The sequence below is a fragment of the Mauremys mutica genome, chromosome 11 (genome assembly GCF_020497125.1).
Source record: "Mauremys mutica isolate MM-2020 ecotype Southern chromosome 11, ASM2049712v1, whole genome shotgun sequence".
NCBI classification, from domain to species: domain Eukaryota; kingdom Metazoa; phylum Chordata; order Testudines; family Geoemydidae; genus Mauremys; species Mauremys mutica.
Window position 1 is genome coordinate 83,196,680 of NC_059082.1, and position 13,526 is coordinate 83,210,205.

General features: G+C 62.5%; 1 protein-coding gene across 5 annotated transcripts in view; it reads right to left on the reverse strand.

Annotated features, from left to right (window-relative positions):
• CASKIN1 (CASK interacting protein 1) overlaps positions 1-13,526 on the reverse strand; it is a 154,588-nt gene that overhangs the window by 19,341 nt on the left and 121,721 nt on the right. For all 5 annotated transcript variants that reach the window (XM_044979425.1, XM_044979424.1, XM_044979423.1 and 2 more), the window contains 4 exons: positions 6,081-6,188; positions 5,680-5,780; positions 4,569-4,656; positions 1,171-1,268 (listed from right to left, as the gene is read on the reverse strand). In XM_044979425.1, the coding sequence (XP_044835360.1) occupies positions 1,171-1,268; positions 4,569-4,656; positions 5,680-5,780; positions 6,081-6,188 (395 nt within the window). The remainder of the gene's footprint in view (positions 1-1,170; positions 1,269-4,568; positions 4,657-5,679; positions 5,781-6,080; positions 6,189-13,526) is intronic.

The following is a 13,526-nucleotide window of genomic DNA, read 5'->3' on the forward strand; positions in this document are numbered from 1 at the left end:
TCTCCAGAGCCCCCTCGCCATGAGCAGTGGGTCAAACTGCCCCCCCTCCCTGCAACACCAGAACCTCTGGAGCTGCCAGTGGGGCAGAGGTAGGGATTGGGGGGCAGAATTGCTGGGCTGGGGGAAGGATAGATGTGGGGCTGGGCACATAATGAATTAAGATGTGGGGCTGGGGAGAAGCTGGGAGCTCTGCACCCCCAGGCGGCGATTGATAAAGGTCTGTGTGATTTGATCTGAGCTGGGCTCCCCAGCGAGAACCCACCCCTGGGAGAGGGGGCAGTGCTGCGACCGCCCCACACCCCTGAAAGGGGGGTGGTGGCAATCAGACGACAGACCCCAACACAATGTCATTTTGCAATCTCATGATTTGGGAATTTGGGGGTTGGCCACGCTGTGTGGGTTCTGCCCGGTGACCCCTGACCTCAGTGGGGTCACCTGTGCAGGGGATGGGGGAGCCACTGCCATTAGTAATAAATAACTCCAAGGTGAGAGTCGACGATAAGCCACTCTCCTGTGACGCCCGAACAGCATCTAGAGCTGCCCGCTGGGCAGCCGCCAAACCGCACGTGAACTCGAGTGGGGAGAACGCAGCAGGAGTGGCCCACGGGACCTTTGATTTTTTGCAGCCCTCACTAGCTCCCACTGCACCGTTCCCCAGCTGAGGTCACGGTCCTGGGCGTGGGCCACTGCAGAGAGAGGACCCTGCTTCCAGGAAAAGGGAGGAGGTGAACGCTGGGCAAGTACAGGTCCTGCTTCGGAAAACTAAGCTCCATGTGGCTCCTGGAAGCAACCGGCAAGTCTGGTAGGTGCAGGGGCAGCCAGGGGGTCTCTGCGCACTGCCCCCGCCCTGAGCACCGACTCTACAGCTCCCATTGGCCAGGACCCGTGGCCAATGGGAGCTGCGGGGGAGGCGCCTGCAGGCAGGTTCGCTCCCCCTGTCCCAGCCCGGTGAAAGTGAGTGCGGGTGGGGGAGAGCAAGTGACGGAGGGAGGGGGGTGGCGTGAGCAGGGGCGGGCGAGCTGAGCTGTGACACTGGGCTGCCAGTCCCTTCCCTCGCACCGAGCGAGCCTGGCAGATGGGGGCTGCCTCGTTTGAAAGGCCCGTTCCCCCTTCCAGCTGGATTCAATCAGCTGCCAGGGGGCTCCTGCCAGGGCCCCTCCCTCTTCTTACCTTCCCTTCTGACATTGGCTCGATCTTCTTCAGCTGCTGCTCGGCGGGTGGCTGCCCGGCGTAGGGAGAGCTGGCCAGGCTCTGGGTCCGAGACGACCCTGTCGCAAAGCAGGCAAAGGGAGCGGTCAGAGCAGCTGGGAACGCGGCACTGGCAGGCCCTGCAGAGGCCTCGCAGGATGTAGACATTAAAGACCCCACGGCACTTCTGTCTGGGGTGTCAGCCTGGGCGTCCTGGCCCCAGGACAGTACGGGGGACCCAAAGCCCCTGTGGGTCCCACTGGGTGAGGAACACGCTCTCTCACTTGTCCTAAACTGTTGTGCAGCCTGGCTGCCAAGCTTCTCCCCATTTCAGCAGTGGGTGTCGGTGGGATTCCTGGGGCTCCTCCCATGAATGGGGAGATCTAGAGGGAGAGCAGAGAGCGGCTTTTCCGTGTGATGCACCCTCCTCTGGGCGCCGGGCGGGATGTCCGTATGCACGCCGGGGCCGTCCCCCTTCGGGGCTCTCGGGCTCGCTTCCTGCCACCGGGGCGCTGGCATTCCTAGTCCCTGGGGCTGCCCCACAGCAGCACTTGCAGCCTTCGTGGCTTTCGCTGTGGCAGCCCTCAGGACTCAAGTGGAACAGAGGCCAGGCGACCACCAGCGTGACGCGGCCTGGGGCAGCCACGCCGTATCCTGGGGGGGGCAGCGATGCTCAGACCTCGGTGGGGCAGGAGCCAAATAAGCCCCCAACATCCCCAAAAGAGCCTCAGTGGTGTGAATTCGGTGTGTCACTTCCGCCGGGGCTGCAGATTCTCACAGCGTAACCGCTGCCCAAGGCTGATCATTTTATCCACTACAATTGGTTGATCACACAGTAAAAGCCTCCTGACTGACTGATGAACCAATCGAGGTTATTAACCAATCACACAGCGGTTTACCGTCACGTGCCACTTGCCTCAGTGTCCTAGGCCATGTCAGGACAAGACATTAACCCTACAAGAGCCAGGGTGCCGGCCTGCCACGGGTGCAGTGCACCGCCCCCCGCCCTGGGGACAGCCGGGTCTCAGACCCTAGAACGGCCCCGGGTCCCTGGGTCTGATGCTGCTCTTTGGACACCGGCCCTGGACCAGAGCTCGAGGGCCAGGACGTTCCGACCGGAAACCGGCCCCTCTACAGCACCGTTACCACGGCGGTGCCCTGCTGGGGGGCTCTCCTCAGACCCCCAGCCTGGCCCTTTCCTCAGCTCGGCTCCCTTCGGGGAGCTCCAGGCCCAGAGGGAGCGGCTCTGACCCACAAGGATTACGGCACTGGGCTTAGGGCTGTTCTCCCCTCCCCTGCGTGCCAGCAGCCAGACGGGGGAGCTCCCAGGGCCTGGCTGAGAACTCACACCGCTCGTTCGAGCAGTGCCGAGGGGCCAGCAGCCAGACGGGGGAGCTCCCGGGGCCCGGCTGAGAACTCACACCGCTCGTTCGAGCAGTGCCGAGGGGCGGCAGCCAGGGCAGGGGAGCGCCCGGGGCCCGGCTGAGAACTCACACCGCTCGGTCTAGCAGTGCCGAGGGGCGGCAGCCAGGGCAGGGGAGCACCCGGGGCCCGGCTGAGAACTCACACCGCTCGGTCGAGCAGTGCCGAGGGGCGGCAGCCAGGGCAGGGGAGCGCCCGGGGCCCGGCTGAGAACTCACACCGCTCGTTCGAGCAGTGCCGAGGGGCGGCAGCCAGGGCAGGGGAGCGCCCGGGGCCCGGCTGAGAACTCACACCGCTCGTTCGAGCAGTGCCGAGGGGCCGGCAGCCAGGGCAGGGGAGCGCCCGGGGCCCGGCTGAGAACTCACACCGCTCGGTCTAGCAGTGCCGAGGGGCCGGCAGCCAGGGCAGGGGAGCGCCCGGGGCCCGGCTGAGAACTCACACCGCTCGTTCGAGCAGTGCCGAGGGGCGGCAGCCAGGGCAGGGGAGCGCCCAGGGCCCGGCTGAGAACTCACACCGCTCAGTCTAGCAGTGCCGAGGGGCCGGCAGCCAGGGCACGGGAAGGAGGCCACAGGGTTTAGTGACGGGCGCGAGCTGCCGGCTCGGCCGAGTTCCCAGCCCTTGGGGAACCTGCAGCCCAAGTTAAGCACTTTGCAATCAGGCTGGTAAAATGGCTGGATGCTTCCAGCATGGAGGTGAGCAGCAACACCCCACCCCCGCCTCCCCCACCCACACACCCCAACCCCCACCACCGCCCCAACTATACACACACACACACACACGCACACCAGACGCACACTTCCCAACCACACACATACCCCAACCCCCACACCCACACGAATCAAATACACACGCACACACCATACCACCATACACCCAACCCCACCATCCACACCAATCGTATATACACACACCACCGTGCCACATACACACCAATCACACTCATATGCACACACCAATCACACACACCACCACGGCACACACGCACCAATCACACACACATGCACACTCCAACCATGCACACCTCCAACCTCCCCACACATCAATCACACACACACACACCGATCATACACACCTCCAACCCCCGCCACATCAATCATACACACACCACCCCCCAGTCCCACATACCAATCATACACACATCACCCCCCAACCCCGCATACACACACACACACACACACACACACCAATCACACATGCACCTCAATCACGCACACCTCCAACCCCCCCCCCGCATCAATCATACACACACCACCCCGCACACATACACACACACACCAATCACACATGCACCTCAATCACGCACACCTCCAACCCCCCCCTCCGCATCAATCATACACACACCACCACCCCGGCCCTGCACACACACACACACACACACCAATCATACACACACCACCACCCCAACCCCGCACACATACACACACACACCAATCACACATGCACCTCAATCACGCACACCTCCAACCCCCCCCTCCGCATCAATCATACACACACCACCCCCCCAACCCCGCACACACACACACACACCAATCATACACACACCACCCCGCACACATACACACACACACACCAATCACACATGCACCTCAATCGTGCACGCACACACACCAGTCATAGACACACACCACACACGATGCTGCTTGGCACGCAGGGACCGGCGACCAACAGACGGCTCTGGCAGCAGTGCCGAGCCTGCGGGCCGCCGGCGGGCTGCCCCTCGCTCCCTTGGTGGGCCTGGAGATGGAGCACACACCAGGACACCCCCTCGCCCTCCCCAGCCCCCCGGCCCCCGACTAACCGAAGCAGGAGAAGGCCTGGCAGCAGCAGAAAGGCGAGAGCGTCATTTTACCCACACGCTTTCCTCTTGGGCAACAGGAGCAAAAAAATCAAGGCCAAGCCCTCGTAGGTACCCAGGGTCAGCCCTGCTCCGAGCGGCCAGGCAGCCGCCAGCCACGCACCTGCAGGAGCCTCCAGGGCCTTGCCCGGCCCATCACCCACCACAGACTCTTGCACCGACGCCTTCTGGGACAGGACCGTCGCCAGCAGCTGAAAAAACACACCACCCAAGGGTAAAAAACGGGGCGGGGGAGGGGGGCTGGGGAAGGGGGCCTCTCAGGAGCCAGAGACTCGGTGTTGCTAACGCTGCGGCAGCCGGAGCCGGAGGCGCGGGCGGGCAGGGAGGGGCGCAGCAGATTTTGGATGCAGCAGGGAGTGTGTGAGAACACTGCTCACAGCACAGATGGTGCTTCGCCTCCTGCAAGTGATGGCAGGAGCTGCAGCTCCATCCGGGACACCCCAAGTCCAGCCTCCCACACACCTAGCCCCAGCCCCTGCAGCCACGGGGAGCAGGGAGAGGCCCCCTCGGCCCAGGAAGAGACAGAGCATGGCCCCCTTGCCTGGTGGTTCCAGGGTACTGAGGGGAGGGCAGGCGTCTGGAGCCAGGGGCCGAGTGGCTAAGTAGAGGCAGCAGCAGCCTGGGGACCCGGTGCCCCATGGAGGAGGTGTGGGGAAGGGAAGGACAGAGCACCCCACAAAGGTAGAGGATCTCCTACCCCCAAAGTCAGCCCCGGTGCCACTCCCAATGGACAGGCTCAGAGAGGGGCAGGCCAGGGGGATGGAGGGCCAGGATGATGCTGGAGTGCACAGGGCCCGTTAGTGCACCGGAGTGCAGCTGGCGGGGTGCCCGGCCCCCAGGCCCAGAGAAGGCTGCAGGAGCCCGGCGGGGATGGGCAGGGCTGTGTCTGCCCCCGCTGGGCTGGGGACCCAAACACAGAAGCCCCGTGCAGGCCTGCCTGGGCTCGCCATCCAAACCGAGCGAAGAGCAGGGACGTGCCCAGCGCACATGGGGCAGGCCAGCGGGCTGGAGCGCTCTGGCCACCTGGCACCCAGGCAGGGAGTGGGTGCCTGGCGAAGGACAGGCTGTTCTCGTTACATCAGGTGCATACACTGAGAGCGTCTCCAGGGTGGGGGAGGATGGGAGAGCACCTCACTCTGCTGCCAGCTCCCCACCAGGCAGGGCTCCCTGGGGAGCCAGGGGTCGAGGGTTACCGCATACCCGGCTGCCTTTACCTTGACCCCTTCGGAGCCAGCGTGCAGGGCATGGCTGCCACTTCCCGAGCTCCGGGCACTGGCCACGCTTCCCGTGCTCCCCAGGCTGCTGCGGTCCCCACCTGCCAACGCAGAGGGAGAATTAGATGGCAGGCACCGGCCGTCTGTCACCGGCTGGCAGGGCACGTCTCCGCACACCGCGGGGACCCCCTGCTGCTGGGCGTGGCCTGGCTTTGGGCCCCAGCACCAGCCGGGGTTTCGGAGCCTCCTGTTGGCATGGCTCAGCCTGCTGACGAGCACCACCGCAGGGGAGTCCAGCCCAACGCCAGCCTGCCACTGGGCAGCAGCAGCAGCAGTCCGCATCGGGCCGACGCAGCGGTTCCCAAGGTGCGGGGGCCAGAGGGATGCACAGGCAGCTGTACCTGCAAAGGGTTTGCGCAGCACCCAGATCTCTTCCACTGGAGCCGGCGTGGCAGCGGATCCGCCCTGCGACGGCGACAGATGCGACGGGCTGTCGGACCCCCGGGAACCTTCGGGGCAGAGCGGAGAGAGTGGCGGTGAGAAGGGGGGTAGCAGTGCGGACCAGTGCAGTCTTACGCAGACGCGCACCCGGGGCGGGCTGGGGGGGGCACTTGCTGGGAACGCAGGCTAGTGACAAGGGAACAATCTCAGGCTGGCGACAGCTGCGTGACCAAGGGGGTCTGGCTGGGCATAGCACGGAACCACTGCACCGCCCCACCCCGAGTGACCAGCCCCACTGGCCTCCTGGGGCGGCCTCCCAGCGTACTTACTGCCAGGCACGGCGCCCACGGGCATCACAGGCCCAGGGAGGAGACGCTGCCTTGGCATGAAGTTCCAGGGCAGCTGGGCCCTGCAACAGCTCCTCTCCCTGCCCCGCAGCACTGGCGCCCTCCCCGCCGACCGGAGGGCAGGCGTCCCCGGCTCGCAGAGCAGCACGGCAACCAGCCTCCCTGGTTATTTCAAGTCCGTTGCCCAGGCCTGGCGGCGGAGCGGGTACAAGAGCCTCCATCGCACCTTGGCCAACGCGCAGGGAACACATTTGTAAGGACCCCTTGGGGGCTCTCCACACACAACAGCCCCCGGTAAAGCTAACCCTTCACTCGGCCAGGGGTGCGCGACCAAACTCCGCCGAGAATGGCTGCAGCGGGGAGCAGACGGGCAGCTGGTAACGCACCGCTGAGTCTACGCTCCCAGAGGTTAGTTCCTCAGTCGCCGCGGGCCCCACTCTGAGCTCAGCACAGGGTGCACGAGGGAGAACCGCGCGGAGGACAGGCTTCTCCAGGGCTGTGGTGAGCACGGCGTGGTGCAGCCGGCGGCAATGGGGCTGCACAGAGACAATGCAGCGCAGCCCCCAGCCCCGGCACTGCCTCTCAGTGCCATGGGAAAGGTGCTGCCGCTGCCCGCACGGGGAGAGGCTGAGGAGCAGTGGGTGAAGGGCAGTTTAGCCTGACTAGCAGGAATCAGACCGAAGGCAGGCGCCTCCCGGGCCGGGCCTGCTCCAGAACATTTCATACCCGGTTCTCCGCCACGGGGCAGCTGCCACAGCCAGCCCCACAACGTATGTTCGGGGGAGGGGGCACAGGCATTTGGAACTGGCAATGACGCTAGCTGGATGAAAGGGGCCACCAGGGGCCCGAGAGCTCTGTCCCATCCCTAGAATTCACCAGCCGCAGCTCTGCGGCGACCGGGGCTGAAATGGCCCAGCCCTAGCCCGGCTCCCTGGCCCACATGACCCTGGAGCAGCAAACACCTGCTAAAGTCGGGCTCTCCCCACCTTCGGGCATTCACCGGTCACCCCGGAGCGAGAGCCCGTGTCCCCCACAGCCAGTGGGAAGCTGCTGCCAGGTCGGATTTGGGAGACGGCAGCTCAGAGTCGCTGTGGGGACGACGGAGGTTAACGGTCTCACCAAGGAGACAGGATGGGGGGAGAGACAGACATCGAAGGCTGGAGTCTCTCGCGAACTGGATCCTGACTAGCGCAGAGCCAGGGGCCAGGCCGTCGCTCGGGGACGCGCAGCCCCGGGAGGACAGATTCTCTTTTTCCAGAATTGGGAACCGTGGGCCAGGGGCCAGGCTTGGTCTGCACTGGGGGCTCCAGGCTTGGCCGGGGGCTGCGCTGAGCCCCACACCCTTTGCCTAGAGGGGAAGAGCCCTGCGTGCTCTCGGGGTGCGGCTCAGCACCACTGGGCGAGGCCTTGGAGAGGAGCCGGGGAGCCCTGCTGGGCCCTGACCCCTCCATCACACACAGCGGGCGCTCAGCGAACAGAAGCAAAGCCCATTGCCCTGGCGAGCCCGACGCCTGCCCGGGGAGGCTCAGAACTTCTGCGTCCCCCATACAGAGTCTGGGAGGGCGGCTGCGATGGGCCGAGGGAGGGTGACACCTGGGACATCTCCGCAGGGCAGCTGCCAGAGCTCCTCCCAACGCTCTGATCTGCTCGACTTTGCTTATGGGATGGGGGGCCAGTGCCCCCAAAGTAAAGGGGGGGCTGGACCCACAGTGCTTGTGGTTGGCCAGGGCAGCAGGGCCCCGATGCCCCCGGGATGGGCTCTGAATAAGAACAGACGAGTCACGACCCAGAGACATCAATGCTGTCACGCCCTCCCGCCAGCTCCAGGGCTGGCCCCCGACTCACATGGAGCAGCCCCTCCCTGACTGCATGTGTAACTCACACAGCGTCTGGGGGTGGGGTGCTGTGCCGTCCAGTGGCACCGCGACCACTTAAAGAGAGAGAGTTAAATGAGTCCGCTCTGCAGCGCTGGCTAATAGCCACGCTGTAGCAGCTCCTGCACTAAGCTCCAGAGGTCCCTGCTTTGATCCTGCCCACTGCTGACCGGGGTCTGTCCGTGTTACCCAGGGGCTGTCCATGGAGGCAGGCACACGCCTGTGTGCATAGGGGGGAGCTGAAGCCAGCCCTGGGGGGAGCATCTGGGGTTACAGGGACCTAGGAGCCACTGGGAAGTGACAACACAAGGCCCAAGCTCCTCATGCGCTGGCCTTCCCTGAGACCTGGGTCTGTTTTGTCTGAGGAGTCGCGCGCTGTGCTTTCCAAGGCCCAGTCAGTGACTCGCTCAGCAGTTCCTTGCTCTTCGAAGCCTGGAAGGAGGAAACCCGCTTCTCTAGCTCTGAGCCTGAGGGAGCGGAAGGGAAGGCAGCTCCCTTTGCACAGATGATGTCAAAGCGCCCAGCTCCGGGCACCACGCTGTGATGTGTGCTGAAGAGCCGGCAGGGGAGAGCCCACTTGTGTTATGGAAAGCGAGCCCCACTTGCGGCTGCAAACAGATCTCTCAGCAGCGAGGGAACAGATCTAACAAATGGGTCACCATGGAGCAGGGAGGTTCAAAGTGGGTCACACCGGTGGCGTGCAGAGCGCAGGCGGCGTTCGGCTGTCAGACAGACAGGAGGGCTGAAACAAGCAGAGCCATTGCCCCGTGTGCAGGGCGACACAACGAGGGGTGTGCAGATTACAGCAGAGAAACAACTCAACCCAACTGCACAGTTCCCCGGGGATTCCTGCAAACAAACATGCATTTCTTATCCCCCTGCCAACCCCCGCGCCAGGAAAACCAGTTAAAGGGAAGTGGCTCGGCAAACTCTTTCCTTGCACCTGAAAGAGAAACAGAAAAGCTGGTTGAAAAAGGAAACGGAGAAAACTGGAGATTACTCAGCATGTCCCTGGCCTGGCAATGCTCTGAACCAGCTGGAGAGAGACTGCCGGCTCCCACGGGGAAGGGGAAGGTTTGTTAAGAGACCCACAGGTACGATGCTGATGCACCAGAATTTAAACCTTTTATCTGCTCCTGTCTCTATTAGCCCTCTGAGAGGAACAAACATCTCTGTCATTTGTTTCCAGGTGGGGTCAGTGGCCCGATATCCTGCTTCTTGGAATGCCCGGGACCTGGAAAACCCAACTGTGGCTAGCTATAGCCATAGCCAGGGCTCTGCCAGACCCATGGACTAACTGCACGGGACCAGAAGCAATCAAGTCGGCAGCCCGGGCCGGGCCGGGGGGAGTTTCCTGCCTGACCCCAGCAGCAGAGCCCTGGTGCATTTCATCCTAGCTGGGGTCGCTGCAGATGCTATCTGAACGCATTAAACCACTCCTGCAGTTTGCGCCCAGGCTGCAGCGCAGGGCAGATTGTGCAGGCTGACAAAGCCATGGCAAGGGCTGGAAGCTGAAAAGAGAGGCCCATCAGGGCCGTGCGGAGTAATGCCCAGGGGAAGGAGAAGGCAAAGAGGGAAGTGCAATCTTCCTGAGATTAAACAGAGGGAAAACGACAGCCGGCCGCCTAGGCATGCACCCACCCAGCCAAGGGGCGGCACACGGACCTTTCCTCCACAGGGTTTTATGGCGAGTTCTTTCGGCATTTCCTCCCTCCATACAAAGCAGCATCGCAGCCTCCTCGCCTTGGTTCTTCCCCGATGAATTCAGTGACAGACTAACAGACGTCCTCCGTGCACAGAGCCGACACGGCCTGGGTAGCAGGGCACCCTCCCACCCACGGCACCCCCCCTCCCTGGGCACAGTCCGTCCTGGAGCTCTCTGTGGCTTAATGTTCAACCAGAGGGTGAATTTCTGGAGTCATCTCAGCACTGGCCAGAGACATGACATGTAAGGCGCCGACAGCTGCCAGCATCCCTGCCACCCTGGCGCAGGCACAGCGTCGGTAACGGAGCAGGCGGGGGACATCCAGTGATGGGGAAATGACCAATGAGCAGTGAGGACAGGGTGGCTGGGCCGCAATATTAAATATTTGTTCCCCTGGTAGGTGCTTACAGACTGTAATCGAGTCACCCCGTAACCCTCCCCTGGCTGCGCTAGACGGAGCTCCTGGAGTGCCCACCGGGCACTACCAGGCAGGTTTTCGAATCCTTTAAACGTTCTCGTGGCTCTTCTCTGAGCCCTCTCCAATTGATCAGCCACCTCCTCGAACCGTGGCCTCCAGAACTGGACACGGGATTCCAGCCGCCGTCGCCCCAGTGCTGAACACAGGGAGCAAACGACCTCTGCCAGGTGCAGCCACAACCAACCCAGCTGGGAATCCGGCCTGGGCCAGCAGCAGGGAGCTCGCACCCGGGAACATCCCCGAGAGCGGCAGGGAGAGGGTCCAACAGGCAGAGGGTCCAGCCCCAGGTTCCCCGCTGAGCACGGCACGTTGCCTGCAGAGAGAAGAGGCTCTTCCCGTGCTGCCATCTCACAAACCAACCAGGCAGATTAGATGCCCGTAAAGAGCTTACCTGGCCAAAGAGAAGGGACATGAATACACGGCTACTGCGCCCGACAGCCACGCTGCCTCCCGGGGAGCCAGCCAGAGAGGGCCCTGGAAGTGCTCGCAGGGGAGTCCCGTGTGGCGGTGCCCTGGCATGGCGCTAGGGGGCGCTCTTCTGCTGGAATAGCTACTTTAAGGAGCCATAAGAATGAGGTCTGGACCCTCCGTGTGTATCAAAGATCCCATGGCACAAGTGCTAGACTCATGCCCCGGGCACGCTCCAGCTGGGGAAATGGCACGTGCCCTGCCTAGAACTGAGGGGGGAGTCTCCATTTCCTCTCCTCACTGTCTGCAGGGCTGCTGAGTGCTGGCGGTCAGAGGTACGCGGCGAGCTCGCCGCAGCCACCACCACCGGGGGACACAAGGGCACGGCCCAGCTTGCAGAGAGACGCAAGAGCCACCAGCCCAGGGGGAATTTCGCTCTGCGGGAGACCGACACGCTGGAGCGGGATCAGCGCTCGCCAGCACAGCTTTCGGGGAACCCTCCTAACCTCGGAGAGCATCTCCAGCAACCCAGCACTGCCTGCCAAGGGGAAAGTGCAACCTACCACCCGGAGCCTCCCATGCAAGAGCTAGCCCGACCCAGCCCGGCTTAGCCAGTGGGCCCCGGCTTAGCGAGCGGGCCCCGGCTCCCAGCACTAGGTGATGCAAACAGGGCAGCTGGAGCCTTGTGTTCTGGATCCGTACAGCGCCGGGCACAGCGGGACCCTGGTCCGCGATGGGGGCTCTAGGCGCTACGGTGATACAAATATTAAGTACTGGAATCCTCCCAAGATAGCCACAGACCTGGGCGGCGACTGGCGTAAGAGGCAAACCCAGAATCCAACTCATGAGCATGCCAGCCAAACGCTGCACCTTACTCCACTGCCCACAGCTCCTACCGGCCTGTCGGGCCCGGAGGAATTGCTCCAGTGCAGCATTGACCCCCCCAGCTACACAATGGTTCTACCCCACACACCCCCACCACGTCCTCACTGCCACGGCATCCCCATGCCACGCCAACCCGCAGCTGCAGCTACTTGGGCCCAACTAGCCCTAGTCAATGCTGCTCTAAGCGGGTACCAAGCCGCCTCCAGATCAGGAGAGTATCAAGGTACGTTTCCGGTCACCTTTGCACCCCACTCCCCCAGTTTCGGGCCCCTTAGATCTCAAATTACTTCACCGGACTGTTGAGAGTTGCTTCCTGCTTCGCTGTTAAAACACACACTTGAAGGCTCTCTGAAAAAAGAACTAGCAGCCCATTGGTAACCAGGAGAGATCCCACAGGCCAGTTGGCTTTCCCTTTACTGCTGCCACATCCCCTGTCATGCACCCTACAGTGCAGCCAGGACATTGCTGGGTGAGTCCCCACACATGCTGTCCTGGCAGCAATGCGGAGAGCGGGGAGCTGTGGAGCGCAGGAGGGGCATGACAATGGCCTCAGAGCAGCAATGCAGACCCTGTGACGTTATCACACACTTGCAGTGCGTCAATTCTTGCAGTATTTGGTGTCTATCTTAAAGCCCCAGCTCCTGGAGTCATGGGATTCTGGGAGAGTTTCAGCTTCCGTTTTTAAAAAGAAAAAGTTTCTAGCCCTTGTGGTTGCAGCCTGGAATTGTGACCTGAGTGCACCCTGAGGCCTCTGAAACCAGAAAGCAAAGAAACCCCCCCCCATTAATTATCAGCATTGTTCAATCTCCCGATTGCAAGCCAATCCGGTGATTGGGGGACCTGCCTCCGGATTCTTAACACTAGTGGTTAGCTGCATTACTCATTTATTCTTGTGTCTCAGGGCAGGCTGTCAGCAGAGAACTCCCCATTCCCTCCCCGGGTCACTAGTGACCCTGCAGATTGTTCCAGCCTGAAGGGTCAGAACAGCCCCCATTGTGTATGTCCCTCTTGTTGTGCGTTTCTGTGACTCCGTGTGCTTCCTCGGCCAGAGCGGTGAAAGCGGAAGGTCAGTTTCACCACCTGGCTCTCCTGCTGAGCTAGCCCAGTGCTGGTGCCTTCGGCTTCCCGGCACTGAAAACAGAAGGGTTTGGACTGATCTTTGTTTTGTTTTCAGCCACAACATCATGTCTAGAACTTGGCTTCCGCAACACCCCTCACAGTTCCAAGAGCTGCACCTTGGGGCCGCTTCTTGCTGGCGATGGGCCGCATTCTCCACTGCCGGGCCCCTCGTGCGTCCTCTACACCGCAGTGCAAGGTGGGTGCAGAACAGAGGGGCAGTGCCCGACACTGGTTTGGCACAAGGAGCAGGAGGATGGCACGCCAGGCCCAACGGCAGCAATGCAGAAATCTCCAGGGCTCGGTGGTTTTGGTTGTAATTAGACAAGCTCTTTAAACGTTTAGCATAGCTCTTAATTAGGAGAAGCTCCAGGAGCCCAAGTATTTGCTGTGCTGGGCAGCCCGTGACACACACCGATGCCGTCTAGTCGAGGGGCTGCCTGCCTGGCATTCAGATGAGTGGCTGGCACTGCATGTACTGGGGAGCTGCTGTGGTATTAGACAGCGCTAGGCTGCAGCTGGTCCCACTGAGCCAGCGGACCCATGGCAGAAGACAGCCCCACCAGCTTGGTTGCTGGGTCATCAAACGGGCT